General features: G+C 38.8%; 1 protein-coding gene across 1 annotated transcript in view; it reads left to right on the top strand.

Annotated features, from left to right (window-relative positions):
- atp1b3b (ATPase Na+/K+ transporting subunit beta 3b) overlaps positions 1-14,939 on the top strand; it is a 31,954-nt gene that overhangs the window by 14,656 nt on the left and 2,359 nt on the right. Inside the window, exons 2-6 of the mRNA XM_063016330.1 lie at positions 4,851-4,979; positions 6,918-7,016; positions 10,076-10,263; positions 10,602-10,652; positions 14,664-14,750. Coding sequence (XP_062872400.1) covers positions 4,851-4,979; positions 6,918-7,016; positions 10,076-10,263; positions 10,602-10,652; positions 14,664-14,750 — 554 coding nt within the window. The remainder of the gene's footprint in view (positions 1-4,850; positions 4,980-6,917; positions 7,017-10,075; positions 10,264-10,601; positions 10,653-14,663; positions 14,751-14,939) is intronic.

Here is a 14,939-nt window from a genome sequence, read left to right on the forward strand (position 1 = left end):
GTTTTAAACACTGATCAGCCATTACATTAAAACCACCTCCTTGTTTCTACTCTCACTGTCCATTTTATCGACTCTACTTACCATATAGAAGCACTTTGTAGTTCTACAATTACTGACACTAGTCCATCTGTTTCTCTGCATGCTTTTTTAACCTGCTTTTACCCTGTACTTTAATGGTCAGGACCCCCACAGGACCACTACAGAGCAGGTATTATTTAGGTGGTGGATCATTCTCAGCCTTCAGTGACGAATGGTGGTTGTGTGTTAGTGTGTGTTGTGCAGGTATGAGTGGATCAGACACAGCAGCGCTGCTGGAGTTTTTAAATACTGTCCACTCTATTAGACACTCCTTCCTAGTTGGTCCACCTTGTAGATGTAAAGTCAGAGACGTTCGCTCATCTATTGCTGCTGTTTGAGTTGGTCATCTTCTAGACCATCATCAGTGGTCACAGGACGCTGCTCACAGGGCGCTGTTGGCTGGATATATTTGGTTGGTGGACTATTGTCAGTCCAGCAGTGACATTGAGGTGTTTAAAAACTCCATACTTCATACCAGCACAACACACGCTAACACACCACCACCATGTCAGTGTCACTGCAGTGCTGAGAATGATCCACCACCCTATGAAAGGGGGCTAACAAAGCATGCAGAGAAACAGATGGACTACAGTCAGTAATTGTAGAACTACAAAGTGCTTCTATATGGTAAGTGGAGCTGATAAAATGGACAGTGAGTGTAGAAACAAGGAGGTGGTTTTAATGTTATGGCTGATGGGTGTGTAATTAGAGGATTATTGCTCCTTTCACTTTTGCCACCTCTAACCACTATGAATGAAATTCTATATCTGAGCACCCAGAGACAAACTAACCCCTGCTGAATGAGGAACATAATAATGATGCTTGTTCATTTGTATTCCCAGTCCCACGGTGCTGATGCAGTCATCTGAGATGGTTCTTCTGGCAGGAAGCAGTCCACTGTGTGTGGGTCTAATTTTTCCAGGCTGTTGCTGCGCCTTTATAAAACTGTCCTCCCTCACATGCTATTTATAGTAGCAGCAGTCTACCTCAGATATCAGCAGAGAAGAAATGCAGCCATATGTAACCCCAGCCTTTCTTTTCACCCACAAGGCTATTTTTCATCGCTCAGATCTAGTCATTTTTGCTCTTTGCTAACATCTGGTTATTAAATGGCTTTGCTAAATGAGCAAACGGGATGTAATTGGGTTTGGGCAGCGGTGTCGTAAATCACATAACTGACAGCACTTTGGTGAGACTTGTGTTTCATTTAATTGGTGTAAACCTTGCAGATTCAAGAATATTGATCATTATTTTTTATATTGTTTGGTTATGAGCAGTCAGATTAGCTTTTCATACAGTTAGCTTAGGCTAGTGTTACCAAAATCAGTCTTTGGGGATTTCCCCCTCATTCCTCAAACACCTAAACTAAGCAATCACAAACACTGAATACCAGGGTCAGACAGAGCGAGAGAGAGAGTGAGAGTGTGTTTGTGTGAGTGCGTGAGAGTGAGTGTGTATGACGGTAAGAGAGTGAACTGTGTGATGTCTGGGTGTCAGATGGTCCGACTGTTACCAATGTTGTTTTTGAATCGTACTCAGAATCTCAGTACCGTAACTGATAAACAGATTTATGTTTGGGATGCAGAAAAACAAAAAATACAACATTGTAACTTGACTTATTTTAAAAATAGCTTATCAACTATAACAGGCTCTTCAAATTAGAGCTTTTTTTATTTTATTTTTTATTTTTATGCATTTTCTCCCCTTTTTCTCCCTTTTAGCGCGTCCAACTGCCCGATTGCGTCATGCTTCCTCTCCACCAATGCCGATCCCTGCTCTGATTAAGGAGAACGTGGGCAACATGCCGTATGCATCTCATCACCTACATTTTGACATCACCTCCATACACAGTGCATCTCGGCGTGTATGGAGAGACACACCCTGAGAGCACTCTCTTCTCTGTGCAGGTGCCGTCAATCAGCCAGCAGAGGTCATAATTGCACCAGTCATGAGAGAGAGACCCCATCCGGCTTAGTCCCGCCCATATCTGATCAACAGGCCAATCGTTGTTCATGTGGCCGCTCAGCCTAGCCGGCAGGCAGAGCTGAGATTCGATATGATGTATTCGAGATCCCAGCTCTGGTTCCAGCGTGTGTTTTTACCATTCTCCATCTGAGAGGCCAAATTAGAGCTTTAAAATGTGAAATTCCAACATAAGATTAAGCAACCAACCTAGTTCCCTAGTAGCCAGATAGTAGGGGCTTTATTTTCAGGAATTCAACAGTTCATAAAACCCTAATATCAAAAAAATGGCATTCCAATTTTTAACCACATCACCTCCAGACATTAAGCTATCACACATATTTATACCTGACATATGTGAAGTATACAGACTCATCCAGACTTGGGGATAAACATGCACAAATTCCTGACAATGTTATAAATTGTTCATTTTCGCAGTCTGGTTTTGGGGTAGGGTCATGGCAAGAGCTGCAAATCTGGAACTTGTTGACAGATTTATATCATACCTCATACATATTGTTTAAACGATACTAGTCTTGGATGATGTAGCAAGTGCTTTTATGGCCTCCCAAATTACTAAATGTAACACCATAGACTCTACACAATAAACCTTCACTACTTTTAAAAATGGTCTCATATCCTACCATCAACTTTTTCCCCACACAGTGTAGTCATTCCTAATTGTACTTCCACTGCGGCTTGCACCACCTCCGTTCTGCCCAAGTAGAGTTGCATATGCACCCCCTTAGACTTCCCCTAGTCCCTGCATAAAGCCGTACCATGTACAGTCACACTACGCTCCATGTGGCTCGCAACCCCGCACCAACCTTACCATGCTTGTAGTGGTTCCCAGACCTCTGAGATCGCATATCATAACAGCGTGAGGAGAAGCCTTATCCAACTTTCCCTCCCTCAGTAATGGCTCTGCCAGGTCAGTAGCAGTCCTGAGATTTTGATCTCGTTGGCTCAAACATTTTGCAGTGGTTAGCTAGCTTGTTAGACCACTACGCCACCCAAACGCTCCAACATTAACTCTTCAGGACTAGTGTGACTGTAGGGTGAAAGCAGTTTAGGGGGTGAAGTGTGGCCAGACTGCTTAAACCACAAGTTTTGGAGCACCCGTATTTATAATGATGATTTTTTTTAAATAGGCATTAGGTTGTACAGGGATGAAGTAACAGGCTTGCTTCTTGGCATCTAAGCATTTATATACAAAATAGGGCACAACCTGCCTTGATTCACCCACAATCAGCCGGCCATTGATAATAAATGAGCTGCAATCTGAAAAGAGGGGGTGACTGACTGGCTATTTGTGCTGGTAATCTCCCTCCCAGTAAATCCATAACATGAAAAAGAATAACATGTGGAACAGCTGTAGCATATGGTACAAAAATAGACTTTAGATGTGTAGTTTTCTTATGTTGATGTGATGCAGCCATTTTTCACATACACTTAACATGATGGTGGTGATTATAAGAGTTGGGCAAAATACTTTCAAAAATGATTGAACACTGAATATAATGTACTAAATATATCGTAATTCTTCCGGCCCTTGCACCACCCCCGTCCTGACAGAAGGGGCCGAGTCTATAAGGCTGCTTTCACATGTTAAGTGGTTTGCGCTTTGTTTAGTGCATGGACTGGTGACAGTGGCGTACACGCCTTTCCTTCGGTCTGTGCAGCTGAGCGGCAAGCTTGAAAACAAACCACAATATTGACGATATTGACAGTAATTACAGTTTACAGTAGTCACCATGTCGTATTTTTCTTGCAATGCCATGGTTTAAGTTTAAAGTGGAATACAACAGTTCAGGGTTTTGTCAAACAATAAAAATCAGTTAACTCCTCCTACTCTATATGTTTCACTTTTAACTATGTCTCTCAAACAATTCTTCTCATGGTGGTGCTTTGAAAAGGTCAGCAGCAAACTGGTTCAAGCTTATTTAGATTGAAGTTTGCTTGCAGTAGCAAGCGGTAAAAACCGTGCCTCAAAGTGGTAAATCTGCACGGTGCTTGATGCTTCAAGGGAGCTCAGGGGCAAATTAAGTGGCACCGTGTCTCCATAGAAAACCATGGCACAGTTTTGCCATGCATCATGTGAATGCAGGCTAACATTCGTCACCTCGCCCCCTCTCACAGAGAACTGAACCGCATACAAACCGCCACACTGTGCCCCATGAGAGCCTCCACTACTCGTGCTAACACCTTGACCAGACAGCAGTAGTTGCTGTTGCACCAGCAATGAGGAGAAACCCTCCCTTTGGACACAGCCAACCTGTTTTGTTCTCGGCCAGATCTGTAGCAACACTTACACTAAGACTGAAGCTTTTACTCTCCGCTGGTTGGACCAGCGTATTACACTGATGCGCCACCGGATCACCCTTAAATACTTAATTTTCATATTGTTAAATGTATTTGAAACTATTTAATATTCCAATCGTATCTCAATTGTCTGCCTACTCTGAAAATTGCAGTAATATTCGCCAGGCAACTGGCATCAACATGATCTTGCATGACCTGGCATTCACAATTAAAACAAACTCAAAAATCCATTAGCAACCCTGCATGATTACCTAAAATATACAACCAATATGTCAGGATACATGTGTGTAAGCATTTATACACTTACTGTAAACCAGAAGTCACCATCTTCATTCCTGAAGGGCTAAATGCCATAAGAATTTGGACATTTCCTGCTCAAAGATCTGATTCAACTAGTTATTTACCAGCTTTTATAATTACAATAGACCTAGAAAAAGGCCAAACTGTACTTTCAAAAACTAATGCTTTGTTTATCTCTGTCTTTTCAGCACTGATCTTTCTCTTCTACGTTGCTTTCTATGGCTTTCTTGCCGGGATGTTTTCCCTCACCATGTGGGTGATGCTTCAAACACTGGATGATCACATTCCCAAGTACAGGGATCGAGTGGCAAACCCAGGTAACGTCTTTACCATCATTTTTATACGTTATTAAAACACTTGAAATGTTAAAGGGATGCCATATCAGCCAGGTGTGCAGACGACAGTATGGTTAAATTAACATAACTGGAGGTGTTTACCTCTTACTAAGGTCTCTGGGTCCTCTTCCACAAATTGTAGATAGAAAGCATGCATCTGTTCTCCATGACTTGGTTCTAGTCTAATGCGTGTGGAGGAGAACCTGTTAAGATCCATTAAGTGATCATTTCCATCTTTATTGTATTTTTAAACACTCACATCTACAACAAGTAAAATGCATCAATAATAATAACATTTCTGGAGCACTTACCTTGTGGTAGGAGGCTCAGATATTTTAAAAGACAAAAGGTTTTTGAATGATCCCAGAAGTTATTAAATTTAATGATTACATTTAAGCCATTATATTTAAACCTATTACGAATTTGAGTAGGTTGGTGGTGCAGTGGTTTAATGAACTATCCTACCATTATGAAGACCAGATGCGAGTGGTTGGCTGTTCTTCCCGTCCAGTCAGGGAGCAACAAACACACTGGCCATGCTTAAGGGAAGAAAGGCAGCACCTTTCCTTCTTCTACTGTCTAGTTAAGACTTTAGCAAGAATGGTAAAAAAAAACAAAGCGCATATAGCATGTTGCCCCCTGAGGGTTAAATTTTTTTTTAAGAATATGCCCCTAATCAGTCCAAAGAGGTGTCTGGTGACTTCACCCATGTCTTGTTTTATTATCATTCATTTTCCTTTTTCACCCAGTGTTGTCATATTCAATTTCAATCTTGCTGCGCTTCTCTGACCGAGAAGGGATGTAGACAGAAAAGAAATCTATTGTCTTTTTTTATTTTTTTCCAATGTTTAATAGGTTTCTTTTTCTATGCATAATAAACTGTAACTCTGAATCTTGTACGTGTGCATATTCGTTTGGAAAAACAGCTGGACTCCACTCCTGTTATTTTACTTTTTTCATGTGTGCCATTAGACAGCAGTCATTTGGCATTCTTTTTATCTAAAACCAATAGTGATTGAATGCTTGAAGCACTTAGTAGTCGCTAATGACATTCTTCTTGCTTTCTCGCATTTTAAATTCTATTCCTAATGCACTTGGATTACTTTCAGAATATAGATTTTATATTTTATATTTCAGTTAACACAAAGTGGGATAAATCTGAGGTCTTATTCTAATGTAATGCTTTTGTAGTTGTTTATTAATGCCATTTGACTCCCCCATTACAGATTTCTACCAGCCATGCCTGGGGTAGCCTACTCTTAGAAGTTTTGATCAGAGCAAAAGTGTGCTGATGGGGAATATGGATATGGAAGGGCCATCAGCATTTTAAAAGGCAGTACACATAATTTGCAAAAACAATATGTGGTAGCTTAGTTAATGTACTGGACAAGTGATCAGAAGGTCGCTGCCCCACCAGTTAAAGCCCACGAGCGTCCATTTTCCCCTGTTGGGCTCCTGAGCAAGGCCCTTAGCCCTCAACTGCTTGCATTATATTCTGTCACACTTGTATGTGGCTTTGGATAAAAGGTCAGCAAGTAGAAACATTATTTACTGGCATTATAGTTTTATTGCAGTGCTGAGAATGGTCCATTACCCAAATGATCTCTGAACAGTGGGGGTCATGTGGCTGTTCTTTTTCATTAATTGCTGGGGTGAAGGGAGGTGACAAAGCTTACAGTGTAACAGATGGACAGTAATTGTATACCCACTATATGGTAGCTGTAGCTCATAAACTTGCCAATTGCTTGCCAATGCTAATGTTTGTACAAGATAGGTAAACACAATAAAATGGCTCGTGAGCATACAGCAAATATTATTGGTCTATTATCTGAATTAAATTTGGATTCTTTGTATGCTGTTAGATATGATGAAGCGGAGTATGGTGAATTATGTACAATTCTCTCACTGCTTTGTCTACAGGTGTGATGATCAGGCCCGAGTTTTTGGAAATCAAAGTAAACCGCTCGGACGAGAAGCAGTACAAAGAGTTTGTCGATGGTCTGGAGAACTTCCTGCAGCGTAAGTATATAGAAATGGGCAAAACTACATGAGCTGATTATAAGAAAACTAGGGGAGCTTTTAGAAGGGGCTTAACAAGCTTACAGTCTGTAATTGAACAGGCGGAAAACGGTTTCTGTTAAAAAAAACGAAACAAAGATGAGCGGTTGTAGGTTTGGTAACCCCATACATTCCAGTGAGGTGATAAGTTCCATTCTTAAGCAGATTATTATTATTACAACCCCTGGCAAAAATTATGGAATCACCACTCTTGGAAGATGTTCTGTCAATTGTTTAATTTTGTAGAAAGAAAAAAAAATCACAGACATGCCACAAAACTATCATTTTTCAAAATGTCAACCTTCTGGCATTAAGAAACAATAAAAAAAAGAAACAAATATAATAGTTGTGGTCAGTCACAATTGCTTTTTTTAGATCAAGTAGAGGAAAAAAATATGGAATCACTCAAATCTGAGGAAAAAATTATGGAATCACTCTGTAATTTGCAGTTTAAAAACAAAACATCTGCAGCAGATTAGATTTGCTAATTATTCTTCAGTTTAAAAAGAGTGCTTACACCTCGGAGAGCTGTTGCACAAAGCAGATTGTCATGAATCATGGTTCCAACACAAGATATGTCAGTTGAAACAAATGAGAGGATTATAAAACTCCTTCAAGAAGATAAATCATTGTTGAATGTCGCAAAAGATGTTGGTTGTTCCCAGTAAGCTGTGTTTAAAATCTGGACCAAGTACAAACAAAATGGGAAGGTTGTAAAAGGGAAGCATACTGGTAGACCAAGTAAGACATCAAAGCATCAAGATAGAAAACTTAAAGCAATATGTCTTGAAAACAGAAAATGCACAACAAAACAAATGAGAAACAAGTGGCCGGAAAGTGGAGTCAATGTCTGTGACTGAACTGTAAGAAATCACCTAAAAGAAATGGGATTTACATACAGAAAAGCCAAACAAAAGCCATCATTAACACCTAAAAAGAAAAGAACAAGGTTAAAGTAGGCTAAAGAAAAGCAATCGTGGACTGTGGGTGAAAAGTGATCTTCAGTGATGAATCGCGAATCTGCATTGGGCAAGGTGATGATGCTGGAACTTTTGTTTGGTGTCTGTCCAATGAAATTTATGAAGATAACTGCCTAAAGAAAACATGTTAATTTCCACAGTTGTTGATGATATGGGCCTGCATGTCGGGTAAAGGCACAGGGGAGATGGTCTTCAATAAATGCCAAAGTCCACATTGAAATTTTGGACGCTTTTCTTATTCCATCAGTTGAAAGGATGTTTGGTGATGATGACTTCATTTTTCAAGATGATAATGCATCTTGCCATAGGGCAAAGGACGTGAAAACTTTCCTTCAAGAAAACATATAATGTCAATGGCATGGCCTGCAAATAGTCCGGATCTCAATCCATTTGAAAATCTCTGGTGGAAATTGAAGAAAATGGTCAATGACAAGGTTCCAACCTGCAAAGCTGATCTGGCAACAGCAAGAGACAGTTGAAGGCAGATTGATGAAGAATACTGTTTGTCATTAGTTAACTCCATGCCTCAGAGAGTTTAAACCATTATAAAAGCCAGAGGTGGTGCAACAAAGTAATAATGGTGCAGTGTTTTCTAATGATTCCATAATTTTTTCCTCAGATTTGAGTGATTCCATATTTTTTTCCTCTACTTGATCTAAAAAAAAAGCAATTGTGACTGACCACAACTATTATATTTGTTTCTTTTTTTATTGTTTCTTAATGCCAGAGGGTTGACAGTTTGAGAAATGATAGTTTTGTGGCATGTCTGTGATTTTTTTTTTTTTCTACAAAATTAAACAATTGAAAGAACATCTTCCAAGAGTGGTGATTCCATAATTTTTGCCAGGGGTTGTATTATGCAAATGGTTAAATGCTACAAAGTACAGTCTTCTTTGTATAATCTAAGTACAGTCCTTTCCACATTTAATAGCACCCCTGGAAACATGAACAAAGCAGAATCCTTTTTTTTTTTTTTTTACTATTATTTCATCTTTCTGATCTGGTGATATATGTGATTATTTTTTAACTCTCTCTTTTTTTAATTGATCATCAAACATTCATCCTGATCAGGATCTGACAGGTCCAGTTTCACCAACAAATACCAGTCAGGAATATCCTGGATATGGCACCAATTAATTGCAGGGCTTATTTATAATATTATATTTTAGTATTATGTTTGAAATGCTGGCATATAACCTACATTTATCCTTGTGAGTTTCAGCATTTTGATAGAATTTGAATTTCTTTTGGCTGAAAACTGTTAAAAGAAGTAAAAAGAAAGAAACATGACTTGAATCACTAGTGTTAAGTAGTTTTTATTACATAGGCAATAGGAACTTGTTACATTACAAGTGGGCTGTGTTAGCTCAGTGATCTAAGGGACAGGACTTGTAATCGATAGGCTGCTGATTCAAGCCCCACACACAGTTTGCTACGCACAATTGCTTGGATTGTACACTGTCTCAACTGTAAGTCGCTTTGGATAAAAGCGTCTGGTAAATGCTGAAAATGTAAATGAAATTATGACTAAATGACTCCATGAAGTACCAGGTAATTTAAAATGTATAAACTGGGTTTACTTAGCAGGACAGTAATTAAAAACCTTGGTTCAAATACAGACAAAGCTTTTCTGAAGACCACAGACTTAAGCTTTGGTCGTGAGCATCCAAGTGCTCTTAGCCAATACTATGGTAAGCCAGTGGTGTGATTTTTAACTGGCAAGTCTACGAGAAAGGACCAAAGAGGCAAAATGATCTGGATAGATAATGTACTAAGATTATGTATTATTATGCTCCTCTGGATTCTCCAAAAAGAGTTTGTAAAAAGTACTGCCTGCGGGGGTGTCTAATTATAACTTTAGCTCCTTTTTTAAGGCTAATTAACCACAAAGTCCTTTTTAATGACGTTACTTTTACCCATTTTTACTAAATGTGCCTGGATAGTTCTTGAGCTGACTGTATGTAATACAGAGATGTAATAATATGTGCTAATTATTGCTAGCTACGCTTCTAATCCTCTCTTATTTTGGCTTCACGACAGAGTACAATGATACGCTGCAGGAACAAAATGCACTATGTCAATCGGGCGTTTATACTGAACAGGACACTGAGGAAGAGAAAAAGGTTTGCCAGTTTAAACGCAGCGAGCTTCGCCAGTGCTCGGGACTGGCTGATAGAAACTTTGGCTATGCCGACGGTCAGCCCTGTGTGTTGATCAAGATAAACCGGGTGAGTCTACAGCTTATACACACACACACACTTGTAGGAATACAAGTGACTTAGCGTGTTTATAAACTTGCTCAAGGGCCCAACAGTGGCTGCATAGTAGAGCTTGGATTTGAACTCTCAACCTTTCAGTTGCTAGCCCAAAGCTTTACCCACTAGGCTACCACTGGAGTATAACTGTTAATGCCTATAATTTTTTGGATGGAATGTTAACATAGTGTTTGCCATATAGTGTGTTTCATGTAACAGCTTTGGAAAGTAAGCATGCATGCAGAATAATTGTGTAATAATTGATTGTGTTTCTTTTGTGTGTGTGTGTTTTCTCTTTCTGTTCTGTGTAGGTAATCGGGCTGCTGCCCCGAGGAGATCCATATGTCAACTGCACTGCCAAGGTAATGCTTACCACCCTGGGTGTGTATGTCTGTGCAAATGGAAGTAAACCATGTGTGGAACAAATGTTTGTTGTTGTTTATGAATACTTTATGTACAGCATGTGTGTTCATCCTGTTGTTCAATCACCTGTTTGTATATGGTCTCTCTTCATGCTGCCTCTGGCATTGGCAGTTCGCCTGTGGTAAGAATTGAGGCCCAACCTCCCTGCTGTCACCAGGGACCTTGTTCTGACCCCTTCATAACTCTGCTGCTTCTGTATCGGCTCCTATCCTGTACTGCTCGTGTCTGGCACTTCACTTTTCCCTCATGCAAGACACAGTGTGCTGTATACCTTCAAACATCCAGCTAATGAAAATCTTAGGCCCAATACAGGTTTGAGTTAGACTCGCTAGTTTTTTTCCCCTTGACGTCCCTATTTAGCCTTTCTTTTCCTTAAAAAAAAAAAAAAGAAAACCTCATGCACTCACAATACAATTTTCCCACAGCAGAGCATTGACATTTTGTACCTATTTGGAAAAAATAGCATAACAATTGGATAGGGCTTATTGCATTTAGCTAGTGCTCCAGCATTTAATTCAGTGATGAACTTTTATATTTAAGTGATTTTCCAATGCGCTTTGAAAAATCCAATGAAGTTGGCCCAAACAGAAACCAATCAAGGTTAGAGTTTGACTTGAATGGTCACAGTAATGACAAATACTTTATTATATAGATCAGTGAAACAATGCTTAGACTAACAAAGTTGTTGGTGATGTGCTTTTAATAATTATTATTGAAGACAGTGATGAGTTAGAAGATAAAATAAGTTAAGACTTTATTGATCCACTTAAAATAATTAAGTTGTTACAGCAATACAAGAGAAGGGTGGTAAAAACAGAAGAAAATAACTTTAAAAAGTTAAAAACATAAGATACAGACTTGCTGGAGCTGCTAGACATTGCACACATAGTGTGTAGTTATTTACACGAAGGGATTCTTTTTTAAAACAAGTACTGTAGTTTGTTATATTATTATGAATATAATATATTAATGTGAATATGAATAATATATTACATACTGCACCTTTGTATTGCACTTACAGGAATAATAGTGATAGAAATAACGGTAATAGAAATGGAAAAAACTAACTGACATAATAGAAAACGGATACACTGACATATCAGTTAAGGGCAGATGCGAATATCCTGTATATCTTGCATACATATCTGCCAATAACCATATGGATACATAGAATTTTTTCTTTATTTTGGCTGCTCCCTTATTAAGAGGTCGCCACAGCAGATAATTTTGGTCTCCATAACTGATTTGGCAGGGGTAGCTGAGCAGTTAAGGTACTGGACTAGTAATCAAAAGGTCGCTGGTTCATGCCCAACATCTGCCAGCTTGCCACTGTTGGGCCCTTGATCAAGGCCCTCAACTCTCAATTGCTTGCAATGTATACTCTCAACTGTAAGTCACTTTGGATAAAGACGTCTGCTAAATGCCGAAAATCTAAATGAGAGCACACTGACAAGTGCCCCTCCCAATGGCTAGGCTGTTCACCCCAACCCCTCTCATGTCTGTATAGATGTCCAACTGGCCAATAGCACTGCTGAGGCTGTGTTCGAAATAGCATACTACATACTGTATACTGCACTCAATGTGTACTGTGTACTGCATACTGGTCCACGTAGTAGTATGCAATATAGTACTGAGTATGCGTCAAAAGCAAAGCATACTACAGGGCACACAAACGTTTAAAGGCTCCACCAACTTGTCGAAAACTGGCCACGTTGCATGACTGGATGCAGTAACCTACAAAGATAGCTCTGATCGTGTATTGGTAACTTTCGCTGTCGTCCGGGTATCATTTGCATACTGGAAAGTATTATTTTGGTCGCATACTGTGTACTGCATACTGATTTGAGACCCCATTAGTATGCGAGTAGTATGTAGTAGGTTATGGTGAATACAGCCTGAGATTCAATCCTGATGCATACAAATTATAAAATATAGAAATTGGGACTATATCCAAATTGATAATAATATCAATTAGTCTATTTCTTTTTTAACACAAGAGGTAGGATTTTTTTTTTAAATAAGCGTAATTGCTTTGTCATATGGGGCATTTGGAGATATTTGCTCCTAAAAATAGACATACAGTACGTGAGTAAATGAAATCTTATATAAAAAGGAGTTACATCCCATGGCAGTGCCTGTTTATTTCAAATAGCAAGAACCCATCGGCAAACCTACATCCTTACTAAACAACCCCTCATTTTAATGCCCCCTTTGGCTTTAAACACCTTGCTCCTATAAGCATTAGTTAGTAAACCCTCACCTCTCACTTGTAGGAAACCCTTGAAGGTATACAAGGACAACAGGAAGGTGCATTATTCAGAAAACGGGCTCTCCTCATGCTGCTCCCCTGTTTTCACTATTGTGCCTCTTAACAGTGTTAGAAACTAAGAGCTTGATTTCCTGTAGGTTGCTTTTAATGCTTTAATGCTTCATTAAAGCTTGCATAGCCAAGCCTGGTATGTTTCAATGAACCAACTGTATTGCTTGATTTGAATGACCATTAGAATGAATTCTAATCTGCTATGGTTCATTTCATGTACATCAACACTTACAGGTGGAATCATTTAAAAAAAAAACAATGGAACCATGGTGAAGTAAAAAATCTGAATTAGTATTACAATTCTTGGCTGTTGAACAAGATGATGTGTGATGTACCCTATGTTAGGAAAATGTTGGATGAACTGTTTCATTTGTAGCATCAACTTTTAGTTTTTTCTTTATGTCTTCACTTATTTTCTGGTCATTCAGTGCAGTAGACACCTAATTATTGAGTTCAGACACTTTTATCCACAAGCATGGATTACATAAATTAGATTAAGTAAATTATATGCTTGACTTTGTCAACAGTTTGGGGAAGGCCCTTTTCGTTTCAGCACGACTTTGCCCCCATGGTTTGACTAGTTTGGTGTGAAGAAACAGAATCCTGACCTCTCTGTTATTGAATCCCTTTGGGATGAATTGGAACATTAATTGCTAGTCATCAGGGCCTGACCTCATATATGCTTTTCTTCCTGTTTAAACAACAATACACAACACAACTTCATATGAATGACCACGATGGCAGATTAGGATGTCCTACAAGCTCATCAGGTGTCGCTACTTTTGGTCATATAGTGTTGAGTCAAGGTGACATTAACAATAAACTTAAACTTTCAGCACATTCTAAGTCCACCTTTCTTTTAATTTACCCTCATTAGGAACTCTGTAGAATATGATACACAGATGCTGCTTGGTATTTTTACTGGTATTCTTCTGCTTCAAGTTGACTTTGACTCAGAACAACTGATTTGCTTATTGATTTACATTTGATCCTATAGCTTTTCTTGTCTGTTCTCTATTTGTGTTATTCATCATTTTGTCCTTTATCAGTATCAGTTTCTGGCCACAAAATTCTTTCAGCTGAATATTTTGGTTTTCAGGCTATTTTTAAACCAGCAGTGGTGGTGAGTTGTTTAAAATTCCAGAAACACTGAAGTACCATGATGCATCCAGTTCATGACTACCATATGCATTACTGCTGTGCCAAGAATTGTCGTCCTTGCTAACATTTATAATCAGTTAGATAGCTCAGTTGTAGGGTTTGGCCTATACCATGACGAAGACAGATCAGCTGAAATGTACAAAGCAGCTTTATATAAATCTTATGGATGATAAAGGATGAGGAGAGATTTTGTTTATGTAGGTCCTTCATATAAACATGATTAATGTGGTTTGGTTCTTGAAATTCTGATACTGAGCACTTCAAAATATGCTTATCTAAATTGTCTAAACAAGTTAAATGCCAGTAAGATATTATGTTAAACATACTTAATTCTCAGGAGCTTTTACTATTGATAATGTTACTGGTAAGAGAAGAGTGCCTTTGCCATACGCAACAGCGCAGTTTACATCAAATGCCTTCCTCAAACAGGCATGTGACTTTACTTTTCCTTTATTGTGTCCTGTTTCAGAGAGACACTCTTCTGCAGATGCAGTATTTCCCAGCTGAGGGCCGCTTTGACAAGATGTATTTCCCCTACTATGGCAAAAAAGCACATGTAAGTACCTCAGCAAAATTACCAACATACAGGTAATAAAAACAAGTACCTTTAGTGTTTGTAATATGTGTAATATTAAACATTTTACTGATGCTTGTATCCTATAAATACCATTGCCATATTTGGTCCTTTTTAATATCACCGTATTTAGATTTAACACAAACATTTAAAACTTTTTGTTCTCCGTTC

This window comes from Trichomycterus rosablanca, chromosome 20, assembly GCF_030014385.1.
Source record: "Trichomycterus rosablanca isolate fTriRos1 chromosome 20, fTriRos1.hap1, whole genome shotgun sequence".
Taxonomy (NCBI): Eukaryota; Metazoa; Chordata; class Actinopteri; order Siluriformes; family Trichomycteridae; genus Trichomycterus; species Trichomycterus rosablanca.